Source organism: Aptenodytes forsteri, unplaced genomic scaffold, assembly GCF_000699145.1.
Source record: "Aptenodytes forsteri isolate BGI_AS27 unplaced genomic scaffold, ASM69914v1 Scaffold191, whole genome shotgun sequence".
NCBI classification, from domain to species: domain Eukaryota; kingdom Metazoa; phylum Chordata; class Aves; order Sphenisciformes; family Spheniscidae; genus Aptenodytes; species Aptenodytes forsteri.
Window position 1 is genome coordinate 2125586 of NW_008794630.1, and position 15657 is coordinate 2141242.

General features: G+C 44.8%; 1 protein-coding gene across 1 annotated transcript; it reads right to left on the minus strand.

The window, feature by feature from the left end:
• Positions 1–6247: 6247 nt before the first annotated feature.
• Positions 6248–9325, minus strand: LOC103894135 (uracil phosphoribosyltransferase homolog). Its single transcript, XM_019470519.1, has 4 exons — positions 9260–9325; positions 8335–8496; positions 7485–7583; positions 6248–6606 (listed from the first exon to the last, which is right to left on the minus strand). Exons 1-4 carry the CDS (start codon positions 9267–9269, stop codon positions 6500–6502), a joined length of 378 nt encoding a protein of 125 aa, XP_019326064.1. The 5' UTR covers positions 9270–9325; the 3' UTR covers positions 6248–6499.
• Between the last annotated feature and the right edge of the window lie 6332 nt (positions 9326–15657).

Sequence of the window (15657 nt, forward strand, 5' to 3'; positions counted from 1 at the left end):
CCAGCCGCAGCGTCGCCCTCCCCCCCCTCTCAGGCGGCCATTTTCTGCTCCATTGTTACCAAGGAACGGGGGCCCGGAAGCGGCCGCCGACAAACGGAAGTGAAGGCGCACGCGCCTCTGCGCAGGCGCCGCCACCCCCTCCGGGGTGGGGTAGGGGGCGCGGCCCAACGAGAGGAGCGTGGAGGACCGCGCGGGTAGAGCGTCCCCAGCGCCGAGGGGGCGCCGCCATTTTGAAGAGGGGCAAAGGCCGAGGGCTGCGGCCGGGTGGCATGGAGGCGGGATGGTTGTCGGGGGTCTTCACGGCCACCTCTCAGCCCGCAGCCTCCTGCTGCCCCGCGGGGATGCGGAGGGTCCCGGGGCTCAGCCGTGCTTGCCTGTGGTGCCATTAGGGTGCCGCAGCAGTAGGGCCCGTGTCCCCACTGGAGCCAGGCCTGTCAGTGCGGGGGCCATTTCATGTCACCTCACAGTGTGTGCAGGGCGGAGGTGCCAGCACTCGAGGCTGACAGCCGCCAGCGTTTCCAAAGGCCGAGGAAAAAATTGTCAGTGAGGAGTGCTGTCTGTCGGTACGGACATTCACTCTCCTCGCCCTCTAACTGTGGCAGCATTTCCCCTCTCCTCACACTGTGTTTTCTCTGCTGCCTGGCCTGGCATTGTGTATTAAAGGCAACTTGTCACACTATAGAAAAGCTAAGATACTCCTATTTTCCAATATGAGCCTTAATTGAGCACTAGACTTCCCCTGTTCTCTAAGTCCTGTTCTTAGGTTAAATTTTTCTGCAGTTCTTCCCCTCTCACTGAAACTATAAACTGCAGCTCTGTTACCTCCAGGATCAGCCCATCTCCCTTGTGGCATTCTGGCAGAGAAGTGAAATCAGGAATCGATAAGACATAGTGGGAAGAAAACTGGCTGAAAAGAAATAGGAGAGAACCAGGAGAGAAGAAAACTTGTCTCAGTTTTGAATCCAAGGGGGCTCGTGCCGCACTGAGTATCAGTGCTAGTTTAAGGAGAGGGAAAGGTTAAGGCTCTGCAGACTTGTCTCCCATAGAGAACAGAAGGGATTCCCTCAGCGTCTGGAAAGATCCCACTGCACTGCCTGAAAAGTCTCTCTTGAAAAGGAATTTAAGGAAAATAGAAATGACTTCCATCTTCATTTTCAAGCAAGAACCCGTACATAGAGAAAAAACCATATTTCTGAGGATTTATGTGGTTTCAGGAAGCCCACAGGACACCTTTGTTTCTCCTTTTGGCAGTTTATTATAATAGTAGTGAGATTACCATCAAGTTTAGGGATGGGTTGCATTTGAAGTTTGTTGAACCATAAGTAAGTGGGTAGAAAAACACAAGCTCAACTTTTAATGTAAATGAAGTGTTTTTAAATAGTCACAGTTTAAATTTCCCCCTTCAGACTTGAGAACTTAAAGGCAGCTACAGTGTTCGTGCTAGAGAGAATGGAGGGGTCAGGTACATGGCATATTTCTCATCAGTTTTACTTGCTACAGCATGGGACCAGGAAAGGAAGTGGGTTAGAAACTCACTGAAGGCCATGATACCAAAATCATTAGTAATGGAGAGCTGAAGCAGTCCCAGTTTCATCTGGAGCAGATGTAGGTTCCCAACTATATTTTTGTTGAATTAACCGGAACATAAAGCACAGAAGTTTATTCCAGCTGCAGAAAGACAGATGATACAGCATATAGTTGGAGTGACGGAGAGGTGATGCCTAATCCAGCATAAAACTTGCTTGCAGAAGGTTAACCTGTTACGTTTGTTAAAGCAAATTGGAATTGGGAGAGTTGAGTTTAAATCAGATCAGTCCTTCGCATCATTGTTGCAATATAGATCCTGCATTACAGTTGGATTTACCGTAGGGTCAAACCATGACCTAAGAGATCTGGTTTGACTGCTCAATGTGAGTAAAATTAAAAAAAATAAAAATTGGGAAGGGTAAATTTAATGTCACAAAGGACTTTTGCGGTTTTAATGAACCAAAATATTTGTCATTGGGAAAAGTTGCCTTGTTCCTGACCCGTGACAAATGGATCTTTTTCTGTAGACAGTGCTCCTACCTCCGACAGGTTCCTGTGGTTGGAGAAACTGTATCCCCTGAAGAGAGAGACCCTGTGGCTAAATGTGTATGTACGCTTTCATTTTTGGCAGACATCTTTGAAGCAGGCAAAAAATTAATTCCGCTGTCAAACATCGATAATTCAGGGGGCAGTTGATCGGCACGCAATTGATCCACTTTATCATGGAAAGCCTTGTGCTGACAATTGATAAGACAGCCACCAAGTGTGAGTATTGGCAATTAGTAAATCAGCAGGACGTCCATCAGAGTGCTCCAATGGCAGACCTCAAAGAACTGAAGAAATAGGAGGCAATGTGACTGCGAGAGAGTGATTTGTGCATGAAAGTGAATCCTGTATCTTCTCCCTGCCTTTTCTGAATACCAGGCAAGGTCAGAGCAGGATAAAAGTGGCTTTGTTATACACCAGTAACCTAACAGCAAAATGTTAGGGATTATTGAGCAAATGGGAGGTGGAGCATATTCTACTATTTGAACGGAGGGATAAGACGATGGTTTATGCTCCTGGAACAGCCTCTCAGTATTTTATGACATCTGACAAGTAATTTTGTTTGTTTGTCACTTTCTTTTCCCCTCAGTAAAATAATTTTAATTGATTAATGTTACCAAAAGTCTTGAAGATCATCAAATGGCAAACAACAGAGGAATAAAACATGTTATTCTTTACTTCTCTGGGTGAGTTCAGACTCTTCAGGCAGGTATTTGCCAGTTTGCTGGGAGATGAACACCCAGTGGTGCGCAGAGATGGCAGCTGGGTTCTGCTGATTCCACGCCTTGCTTCAGTGGTAAAAACTTGTACCTGAGGTCCAGGGCAGACAGCTAAGGAAAAGTACCTCCCTCGGTGTGATTTGGTGGAGTTTATTTGTAAATGCTCTCACAGGGTCAATCAGATGCAGAATAAGCTCTGATTTTTCAAAACTACTTAGTGGATTTCAGTATCCAGTTGACATTAATAACAACTAATGGCCTGTGCACACATATCTCCTTAACAGCTTTGAAAAAATTAGGATTGGTGGAGCAGTGTATTTCAAAAAGCTTGTAGGGGAAAATATATTTGCATAGAGAACTTTGCAGCATAGGGAAAAAATCCAAAATCTATAGCAAAAGCATGGTGTAATGCATACTTAAGTGTTTTCAATTTGCTAATGTATGTATAGTGAAGGAGAATTACAACACTTTTCCATGGTAAGTTTAATGTCGTTTCCTTCAATGAGGGTAAATAAATTTGCTTTAAATCCCCCAGGGTCTTAAAAACTGGTTATTTGGTATGCAGTGGTAGATGAGAAAAATGTTGGTGGGTTTTTTTCTAAAAAGATATTAAAATAATTTATTCACAATATAGATAAGTAATAATCCAAATGCAGTGAGGTGAGAAAAATCTGAATCTCTTGGGAGCTTCTAAACCTGTAGCAAAAAAAAAAAAAAAAAAAGACCCGACAAACTCAAATCCTTATATACTCTAAAGTATTAGCAGAGCCAGGTACTGAGCAGGCAAATGAAGCCAATTTACACTAATGTACCAGCCCGGAACAAACTTGAGAGGAAACCTAAGGATATAACAATTCCTAACAGTCTAACTTTGCTCTTTTCTCCATCTCAGTACTCTGCCTTCATTGCTGTACCGTGCTGGCGACAGGCCCTCTCCTTCGGTAGGCAGGCGGATGGAGGGTCCCTTCTCTTCTGGTGGGCAGAGAAGCCCATATTTATGTCTTATACAACAAAGTATTTTCCATTCAAACAATATCTCAGGAGGTTATTCCAGCTGGTTATTTTTAAATCAGCAGGTCTGGCATGCTAGAGTTTTAAAGAGCTGGAGGAGAATTTTGCACCTTAAAAGAGGCATTTTTAATAGTGTTCAGTAATTTGCTAAATTATGATCTAGGTCTTGTTTGGCAGTGCTGTGCTCTCGGGAGAACTTACATACTCAGGTACCATCCCTCCATATCCGAGCTTTTAAATTCCCAGCCTGTTTGGGGAGCAGGCAGAATCATAGAATCATTTAGCTTGGAAAAGACCTTTAAGATCGAGTCCAACCGTTAACCTAGCACTGCCAAGTCCACCACTAAACCATGTCCCTGGTTTTTTAAATACCTCCAGGGGATGGTGACTCCACCACTTCCCTGGGCAGCCTGTTCCAATCCTTGACAACCCTTTCGGGGAAGAAATTTTTCCGAATATCCAATCTAAACCTCCCCTGGCGCAACTTGAGGCCATTTCCTCTTGTCCTATCGCGTGTTACTTGGGAAAAGAGACTGACACTCACCTCGCTACAACCTCCTTTCAGGTAGTTGTAGAGAAAAAAAATCTCCAGGCTGAACAACCCCAGTTCCCTCAGCCGCTCCTCATCAGACTTGAGCTCTAGACCCTTTACCAGCTTCGTTGCCCTTCTTTGGACGCGCTCCAGCACCTCAATCCTATCAAACTAAACCTGTATTTCTAATGTAAATCTCGTGGTGGACCTTAAGCTGTGTTTGATGAAAGATGGCAGTAGAATTAATCGCCTCATTTCTGGCAAAATGTGTTCTGCAGGGGGATCTTGAGAGGAAGATGGCAGCTAAACACAATAGGAGATGTATAGGAATTTAGCACCAACAGAGGTGCTATTTGTGCCTTTTAAAACTCTAAATTCCTCGTCTGTAAGAACAGGAGGATGATTTGGTGACTTTCTGTTTCATTCTGTCAACGGAAGTGTATTTCTAAGATAGGAGTATCAGAGCTGTGTCTGAAGCTGCGTGGATTTACGGGATTTTTCTGAGCAGGTTCCTGTACCCTTTCTGGGTTTGGTTCTGTTTACAGCCGTGTCATTCTTTCAGTGTCGTTTCTCTGCCAAGCAGCAGCAGCAGAAGAGCTACCTACAAGATCTGCAGGCAGTAGCCCTGCCCGCTGTCCAGCTGCAGCACTGTCCATTAGGTAGTATATAAAGTCAATTTTTGTCTTCTAATTATTATTAAAACGGATGTCTTTATGATAACGCAGCTGTCCAGCTCAGATCTAGAACCAGCTTTAAAGGTTTCCAAGTAACTTGCTCTTACTCAGTAACTTTTCTTGTAATTAGTTATGGCTGATTTTTCCCTTCCCTTAAAAGCAGCTCAGCCTCACTTGGTTATGACAAACTCTTGCCCAGGTAGAAACAATAAATAGTTTGATAGTTTCAGAACCACTTCAAAGAATATTCACACGTCGGATTTCTGAAAGCTTCAGAATGAAACATGAAACACAAAAGTTGTGTAAAAATGAGGCAGAACAAAATGCGGAGGAAACGCGTGTCTGAGTGACTGAACAAGCTCCATTTTGTTCTCTTCTGCTTACTTGAAGGCGACAGCCTTACGCTACACCTGGCCTTTGTGCCGCTTACGCTGCGTTCCAGTGCCACAGAACAGTCGGGCAGGTTCCTCTGCATCCCGTGGTTAAAGCTGAGTGCAGAAAGCTGCAGTGAAAGGTGGGTGTCCAGGAGGACGGCGTCAGCGTGGCGTTTGCTGAAGACATTATGCGTCTGTGCTCTTCAAGGCAGCACGTAAATGAACAGTCAGATCCCTGCGGGGAAACTTCGTGTTTCTCAAAATACTGATGCCGAGATCTTTTTGCTCGGTGCATTATTGCAGCCGATGCCACAAGCATAATTGCAGATGGCCTACTAAGGAGAATGCAGTTTTTTCCAATTAGTATTTTTGGCCTTTCAAAAGGCTGTTAACTAGAGATCTGGGCAGCGTAAAAGCAGTAATTTTGACTGCGCCCCCTGCTACCTGTGGTTTTAAAGCCGGGCTGCTATTTACTTTTTAAATTGACTTTTTTTTTCCTTAGCTTCTGAAAGAAAGTTGCATACAAAGAATGTGTTAAATGCAGGGTGTGTAAAGTTCTGTTGAATATGCTAGGTAAATGCACTGGAAAACAGAAATCCTCAGGCTGTCTGTAGTCACTGCTGCAGGTAGCAAAAGAGATAAAGTATTCAGCCGAGTGCATGGTAGTTTTTTTAACATGCAAATAGCTCTTTGAGGGGCAAAATCCATTTCCCCTTTCACTGGTGCAGTCTGTAGGATAGGTCTGTATGATGCATTATGGAAAAGGCCCAAAGGATTTCTTTCATGACGTTTACTGTCAGTCTCTACCTAGTTAGGTGCTGTAAATCCAGTTGCACCAAAAAATTCAGGCTATAGAAGAATAAATAAGTTAAAGCAGAGAGTGTAGCAATGTATAGAACCCCAACATTGAGATGCTTGACTTTGTAATGACAGAGTGCTTCGTTACTGCACCTGATTCAGCGTTCAGGCAGTAACTGACCCGAACTGATCCAAGTCAAGTATTTCCCCCTCTGGCCAAAAAGATTTTTAAACGTGCCCTCAACCAACTCCACAATAATAAAACGTAGGAAAACCCCTCTTGTCTCATCATATAGTCATATCCGTTTGTTCCGTGTGTCAGTCTGTTCCAAAATACTTCTGTCCGAAGTGTGTTGGTGCAACAGGATGAACTTCTGTAGTTAAAATTGTGATCTCTGGGAATTCCTGGATGATGGACTTGGCACCTTTTGAGAGAGGGCAAAGGCAATAAGGACTACAGCACCGCAGCTGTATTTCAGCACCACACGTTAAACCACGATTAGCAGAATTCCGTAGATAAATCGGGCTCTCTTCTTCCATCTCCGCTTCACGTTTCTGCCTTAGCTGACTGTCTATGAGGAAAAACTTCCCGAATTTAGTGGATTGCTTTTTTGGGTTTTCTTATTTGTTTTTTCTTTTCTTTACCGTACACGTATACTCCCAATCTAATCGCCAACGTGGTTACAGACTGCCAGGAATGGCTCTCTGCCGGTCAGTTGACTTTTTTGATAGTGCTTTCTGCCACGGCCCATTTTTAAAACAGCGCACACGATCCATTTTCCTACTTCACAGAAACAGATGTTCCTTTTTTGGATCCCCTTTTACAAGGTAAGATCTTTAACGTGCGGACAGGACAGTTCTGTAGCTTCATTTACCTCACGCTCCTTACAGAACTGGTATTCTTTTGGTGGCGGACCAACTCAACACCATCCGTGGGCTGCTGCAGTCCAGAGCAACAGCAGGAGTGGCTTTGTGAGCCACTGAAGCATTTTGGGTACCTGGCAGCGCTGCAGATTCCTGCTTTTAGGAATACGTCACCATCTGCAGTTTTGCCATTAGGTGTAACGGGCCTTTTCCTTTCTGCTAGCCCACTCCCCTGCCCACACCACACGTGTCGCGGTTCACTCTCGGTTTTACGATTCAGCCAAAAACCCAAACCTCTCTTCTGAGCGAAGCGATGCTGCTGTCGTTACTTGCAAAGGAACAGCTCTTCGCCGCTGTCTGAAGCGTGACTAACGTAACTCTTCCCCGTTAAATGTACCTGTGCTCAGCCCTCCGTCCCCCTCGCACCCCCTCAACTTACCGTGAGGCGTGGAGAATAGGCTTAGCAGGATAATGACACTTGGTTGTACGCCATGTTCTACAAGAACTTTGACAGCCTCAATGACAGTATTACCAGTACCTAAAAGGGGAAAAAGGGAGATTTTTATTTCTTCCCCCCCGCCCCCGGTGGAAGAACTTGTCCTAGGCCACCCGAGAATATCCATGTTAACATTGGTGTGTGACCGAATGGTGATACTGTCCTTTCCCACTGGAAACTATCACCTCTGCACGTATTAATTGTAGAAAACTTTGGCCTCCCGATGAAGGAACTTCATCTCTACTCCGAAACAGCCAACTCTGCCACGTTTTCAGCACTGAAGTCGGTGGATTTTATTAAAGCCCCGAGGCAAGAAAGCTCATCTAAAATAGTAAAATGGCAATTAAGAGCTCCGTGTGTAGAACCAGAATTAAATCTTAGACTGGAAAAGTCTGACAAACTCCTTACCACGCTTACCAGGTTTAATTTTTTTTTGGTAGCATTAACTGTATTTAATTTTAAAGTAATTTACTTCTAGGATCTGTAATCCAACAATGTCTTTTAATAGCATGAGGAAAATACTGTTTGAGTCTTTTCTCGTGGCAAAATTTAAAAAATGACATTTGTATCAAGTCTTAATGCTTCAACCTTTCTCACAAACGGAGGCATGCCCAAGTGATTTGCTCTGCATTCATGCTGGTGCAGGCTGACTAATACGTATTCTGGCACAGCCTGATAAATTCCCTACTATGTCGCCTAAACCAAGCAAAAAACCTAATCAAAGCCCCTGAAATTTGGAAATCTGCCTTTAAATTCAGCGCACTCACTGTACATAATGATGAAAGACACTTACTTAGTATTGGGTACATAAGAAGAACTTTTCTCCTGTAAATGTCTGGTGGAAACTTAGCATAGTACACTTTCGCTCTTTGAGTCTCCTCGTCGCTCTGTATCAGGATTTTTCCTATGCGGATTGATCTACAGCAGTCTCGTAAACCTTGTTCCATTGCCTCCCCTCAAAACGAGCAGCAAAAAAACCAACGCCACATTGTTACACGCTGAGAAACGGCACAATTGCAAGATGCTACCATTAAATAGACAGTCCCAATACTGTATTGGTGAAGAGTTCTAAAAAGGAGATTATTTTTTTTTCTCGGTTCCAAGTGTTAAAAACACTTGAAGCGATTTTTCCTTTTTTCTCTGTTTAGACAGAAAACCAAGTCTACTTGGTGTTACTTAGCTCCCGGGTATTAGTGTTCCCACACACCAGTGCTAAGCTCTCAAAGGCGAGAGCTGGAAACGTCAAAACAAACGAATGGGGTTTGGAGAACGTCTTTGAGCTCTGCCCAGAGGCACCGCGGTGCAAAACGTAGTGCAGGAAGCTGTGGAGCCACTGGATTTTACATCACAGGCACAAAGGTTTCCGCAGCATTGGGCAAAATAACAGTGACTCTGCCACCACGGAGCATGGTTGGTTTGGGGACCTCTCCCTGAGCAGAAGTCAAACAAGGAAGGGCAGTTGGCCTGGCCTCTCGCAGGTAACGGCTGCTAGAGAAGAGGCCAGGTGAAATCTCTTGCAGCTCTTTGGCTCCTAAAGAGTTAATGAAACATAATACTTGACATTCTGTGATCAAGGCTACCTAAGAAAGAATAACAACCGGCAGGTTTGGGTAAGACCTGGCTGTAGAGAAGTGTTGTTGCACATTTTTGCAAGGAAGTTGGTTACAGGTTTCCCAAACGTTTAATTCGTGCTCATTCAACGACCAGAAACTGCCTACCGCTTCTCATTATGCTGACTCCGCAGTTTCCCTTTTCAAATCTGACTCCTTCGTACTTGTGTCCTGTGAGAGGAAAGAAACCAGATGTCAGTGGCAGCAACTGCTCCCTTCTGCCCCATCTTAACGCCCCTGTGGGGGACACTGTTTTAAGTGACCTTGGTGTGAATGGAACAGAAATCCCCCGAATACCCAGGGGACAACAGCGAGCTCCCCATCTCTCAACAGGTGGCATGAACCAATCTGCACACCATGTCCTGCAGCCCTCAACCAAGCAATGGGAACAGGGCCAAAACCGTAACTGGTGAAGAACTTGTGCTTTTTTTACCTTTAGAAGTCGTGTCAGAAAAGTGGCACAGAAGTGATCCTTTCCAAGTACGTGTTTTATAACTCCGGTATTCTGTGATTACTTTACATGAAGGACGCTATGCAAAATAAAGGTAAACAGTATGTCCCCTAAGAAGCCAGGTAAATGCAGTCCAGTGCTGCAGGTGGAAGAGTTAGAACTGAAACACGATGCTACAGTGCTACTGTCACTGTGTTCTCGATCACTGAAAGAAAAAAGTGGGCAATGGTATGCGTATGAGAGAGATGATCATCAGTACTGTGAGCTCAGGTCTCTTGTTAATTCAGAGATAAAGACAGCGAAGCCAGATTGTCCCACTCATAGTTCTTCAGATCTAACCCCAGAAGCTGGTAAGGAGCTTGCCCAGCAGCACTGCTGGGAAGAACACGTGGTGTGGAGTGGTCACGAACAAGCACAAGCCTGCCTGCAAAAGAAATGGTAGGGATATCGCATTTTGTGATAAAGCAGGGCCCTACAGAAGACTCAGTTAAAGGCTGAGCCCATCTGGGGAGGGGGGGGAAAGTATTGCGTTTACTGGAGCAAATGTGATGTGTCTGTCATGCTGACAGCAATGCCAAGCAAAATAATGTAGAGTAATGTAGGTAAGAGGTGGTTTAAAGTAGTAGTGCTGATGATAGAATAAACCTTCAGTTAGTAAGACACCTGATCTTGTCTTTCACGATATTTTGCTTGAGAAAGAGGAACGATGTAAGTCAATATGACAAATATTAATTGGACTGAAAACTAACTGATAGGTCTCCGAGTGTAATTGTAAGCAGAAGCAGCACTGAACAAGGCACAGCTCCCTTCCTATCGCTTCTTGACCCCACACCGCTTAATGTGTGATCAGTGACCTACAAGAAAATATAAAATCATTACTGGTGATCTGCAGGTGCACAGAAGTTAGGGGCAGGTCACTGGTACCAAACCTAATCTGGATCACTTAATGAGCTGAGCTTAAGTAAACAACATGTTTTTCAATGCCACCAGATGTAAAGTCATCAGCCTAAGAATAGAGCGGCAGCTGGACTACGGGGCGGGTGACAAAGTCATAGAAAACAGTGATTCAGAAGAGGAATAATCAGCTGAACATGAGCTCCTAATGAGATGCTCTGCCAAGAGGCGCTAATGCTTCCATGGAACCAAAAAGGGAGACACCAAGGAAGACAAGGAGGGTTTTAGTACCTTTGTTGTGGGCACCAGGAAGACTTCCCCGAGGGCTGGAAAACACCCCTTCATGAGAAAACACCCAAGGAACACAGTTTATTAAGGAATAAAAGGTTAAGGGACATTTTAAATGCAGTCTCTAGGAAGGTTAAATCTAGTGGCAGATTTAACACTAAAGCGTTCTTTATCTGGCAAAGTGGTGTTTGGTAGCTGGACATCAAAATAGGTTGCTGTATATTTTTAGCAGTGGGGAAAGTTGTCCACTGAAACAGTCCACCCACAATTTGCCGACTATGGCAGAGTGCCTGTCACTGAAGAATCACTGGAAATACTTAATGAGATTTTTTTTTTTTCCAAAGGAAACACTCTAGTTTGAACAAGAATTAATTCAGAGGAATCCGGCAGCCTTCGTTAGGCTGGAATTGGGAGCAGGTTATTAGAACAGCTCCTGCTAGCTTTCTTCTGAATAAATACAGAAATACTGTGACTGCAGGCAGGGGCGAAGGGAAGAGGTGAAGCAGGCAGACGCAGGCAGCCTTAGCTGCAATACGTGTGTGCTCCCAGTTAGGTGAAAAGGCCATTTTGAGTCATCTCTCCTCCCTTTTCAGGTTTAAGCCATTTCCGTAATGGGCTACAGCTTTCCAACACTTTTTTCCACCCGCGTAACATTATCAGTGTGAGCCATAGCTGCCCTGAGCAGCACAAGCCGCAGGGCAATCAGCATTTGCAAAAAGACAGCTACCAAAACGTGCCTCTAACAGTTTTATTGCCATGCCTTCTGCTTTAACTCCGTGCTGTAAGAGCAGTATTAGCCATTGGGAAGCTAAAACATGTTACCAGGCGAGAGTACTACCAAATAACGTCAGCTTTATTGCTGTCCCTTGGCATTTTGAAAGTATCGGGTGCCCGCTGGGTTTTAGTTATTGTTTAGGGGAAGCAAGGACCCTGGGCAGGCTTTATCTTTTCATTCATTTGTGTTGAGAAACCAGAATGGAGGGGTTTTTAAGTGTCAAGGTCCTTAAGAGAAAAATGGGGGAAAGAGAAAGTGGGAAACACAGGATGGGGTTCGAGGGAAGAGAGATCTTTCAAAGACATTTTCTTACGATTCCTAACATCTCGTGCAGCTTGAGCGTGTGTCAGTGACTTTGGGTACTGCCGTCTGGTTAATCACAGGGCTAGCAGGAGGGGCCCGGAGTGGGTGTTCTGCCTATTCTTTTTTGCAGCTGTTTCAACAGCAAATGCTAATTCCTCTCTCAATGTTTTGCTCTTTCTGGGAATTTAAAAATAACTTGCCTAATGAAGCAGTGCTGAGCAGCTCATATGTCCAGACAGATAGGAGTGAAATGCTTCAGTTCAGAAAGCAAAGTCGTCCGTGGTGGCAGTGCCTTTGAACAAGTCCCCCAAGGCCCTTTTTCAAATAATCCCAGGACTGGCTGAAATTAATGCAGGAAGAAATTCAGAGAAAGGGGGGAGAATCACGTCAAAGGGCCTGGGACTTGGGAAGACATTTCTGGGTGAGCTGTAATCAGTCCCATCCTATGACATCCCTTTAGCAGTGCCATTTAATTACTCCATTATGGGCAGGGTTTGATGTATGTGTTCTATAGCAGGGACATCCAGAAGATGAAAGAAAAATGTGGCGCTTACTGCACGCTTCACAAAGATCAATGAAGCTCCTTGTCCCTTGTTAGAGCAACAAGAAGCTGAGCACAGAGTGACAAAACTGCCTGTCCAAGGGCAGCCACTAAAGCACAGGCAGAGATACTTACAGGCTATGGCAGTTTTCAGTTTCTCCCTCAAAACCACCTTGCTTTGTTACTCATCTTTGGTTTTCCTATCCTCTGTACCCGGAGGTCACCATCCCCATTCAAGTTTACCCTGCAGTGAGCACGTCTGCCTCAACAGGACAGGACACGTGAGAATCGCGAAGGGTGAACGTCCGTGTGTTTCCAAGAGTAGCTGCAAGAGTGATTACAAAAACAAGCTGGGCATGATATGCTGGGAAGCAAAATTGCTATGGAAAGGCAGGCATGGGGTCCAGGGAGATACTTGGCTTCTTACTTTGGGCCAAGACCGGAGTGAGAAAGCCTTCCCCTGCCCACTTCTAGCTGCCTTAGCCTCTTGGATTGATTTGCAACATTATTGTTTTCTTGTTCTTTAGAATTAAATCATTTATGGTACAAGTCCTTGAGGTTTCAGACTTACTTCTGTGGGTGCCATAATGCTTATCAGGGAGTAAATGTTACTCTTTCTAATATATCAATGATAAAATCATTTTTTTCCCCAGCTAGATGAATGATTATTACATTCTTCCAACCAATTCTCATTTTTCTTTAATTGCTTCTGATGCCCTTGGCACTGTTGAGTGACAGGGTCTGCACTCCAGCCTAGGAGGCTACTGGGGTAACTCAGCAATCTCCTCACCTGCATGAGAGGAGATTATCGATCTTAAAAGGCTGGTGGTTTTATTTGGGGCAGAGAGGATGAGGAAAGCATCTGTCAGAAGAATTTGCCAGGCAGAGACTCATGCTACTACCTATGTTAACCCTACAAAGAATGTAAGATCTGTATCATATGCAGCATGCCCGTATGTTTTTATTGAATTGTCCTTAGGAAATGCCAGCTCTAGAGTGCAATTCATCATTCCCTTTAATCTTGCAGCAAATATGCCATACTGTAAAAGGATGAAATGAAACCAAAACAGAAGGATCGTGTGTTACTTCGGCTCTGTGCTTGTGTCAGGGAAATGGAGGACTTCCACCACTGGGATGCAACTGCTAAAAACCAGGAGCTTCTCTCCCTCTGTACAGAATAATGAATTTCATCACCATCCTTCATCCTGCATCCTTCAACCAAGAACATGGCCTGTGCGATGTCCAGAACAGTCCAGGCAACGGCACGTTTTCTTTTTTGAACTGAAATCTTAACCCAGTTCACAGCCATAGCCCTAAAGTTAAACTGGTGATCACTCCTTGCTCGACAACACGGCACCTGCTCTGCGTAGCCAACATGAGCCTCCATCTCAGCATGTTTCCTCTAGGTTAGCAGACTTTACAGACTTGGCAATAATTGAGAGATTTGTACCTTTCTGTTCTCAAATACTAACCCTAACTTCAAGCAACCTTGACCAAAGCTGTACAGTGACTGTCTCACTCGCACCAGGAGCTCCCTGAGCTCCCTGGGCCTTTCAGATTAGATAATAAAACTTACTCTTCAACTCTTGATTTCAATAATCCTGGCATCATAACGCCAACTGAGACTGGAATTTCCCACCCTCCAAGAGAGAAACTCACCTCCACTCTACCCCCAAAAACCCCTGAGGGTGTTAAGCCTGTTCATAGAGAGGGTCCATAATAGTGCAACCCATCCCCATAGCATCAGGGCGCATTGCAGAGGGGTCATGCCAAGCACCCACCTTCAAACAGAGCCAGGGCCAAATCCAGCGTGTGCCTCAAGGGCGGGACCCACCTTGTAGCCAGGGGCAGACCACGTCCTTGAGGGACTCGGGTCGATGCTAAATCTCTGACGCAGCTCCGGGTGCTGCCGGACAGACTCCTCTCACCTAACACCACGCCAGGTGCTCGTTTCAAAAAGCAAGATCTTAAATAGTCTCCATAGCCAACAATAGCATTTTGCAACATTATCCGATGGGAGATGAAGGAGGGATAAATTCCTTAAAAATAATCCTCATGGTGTTAAATAATGTGGAACTAGGCTGCCTAGTTCTCCTCCTTGGTATTAAACTGTCCTGTTTATCACTGGTTTCAGCTCTGCCCCCCTCACTGCCCTGTCCTGTGCACCCTCCTCTGCTGCAGCACGGGGCTGACATGACATACCACTGCTTCAGCAGCTGCCTGCCGTAAAAATGTGCCCTTATCTCTCAGTCTGCAGTTTATGCTCAGTCTCTTTATTTTCCTTCATGTAATCATCAGATATTTCTGCATTTCGTTGTGATAAATACCAGACTGTTGAATCTCTGGGGCTGCCAAGAAATGCATCTCGGCATAGCACAAATAGATCTGCTATTTTATTTTATTCCTTCCTTTAGTCTAACATTTATTCCTGCTATTGTTGTCCTTAGAAGGATAAATAGGGCTGCATCTTGCTAGCAAGTTGCTCCAAATACATTAGATGAAAGAATAAATAACATGATGTACCGAAGGCTATGAAGACTAAATATATTATATTGAGATAGTCAAGCAAAGGATGTGATAATGTGCTATTCATTATACAGGTGCACCAGTGCTCGCTACAGGATAAAATTAGATTGACTCGTCTGTAGGTCATGTACCTTATGCTGCTCAGAATTGGCAGAGATCTTCTTCTGTCTGTACTGGTAGTGCATTGAAACAGGAGCATGTCAATCACAGCCCTGCACTCCAAATAAAGGTTTCCATGATCACACAGTATTGCACAGTGTAAGGCACGACCTGGTCATCATGGCTTTGGTACCACATCTGAAGACATCTTTTCCATTTCCACTCTTTAAATGCCATCGGTTTCCCTTTCACCTCCTCTCAAAGAAGAAGGTAGAAGATGTGCAACGTGCAAAACGATAAGAAACACATGGCGTCTGATAGGTTGGTATGTCAAGCATTACCCAGGTTATTTGCCCCCGGTCATCGTCTGAAGGTACATTCAGTGATGCTGAGTGACTCCCTGAAGTGGTGATAGGCAAAACCAACTCGCAGGAACGATCGCTGTTTGCTGCTGCAGTAACTCGTGCTGCATTTCAGACGGCAGGACAGACTGAGCACTCAGTCTGGCTCCGTGTTTCCTGTTTTCCTTGATTCCCGCATCCCCACTTTGCCAGCTTACAGCCACCGTTCTTGAGACACTTCTGCCACACAACCTAGCTATAAAATGTCTTGCGCTCCAGAGAACACAT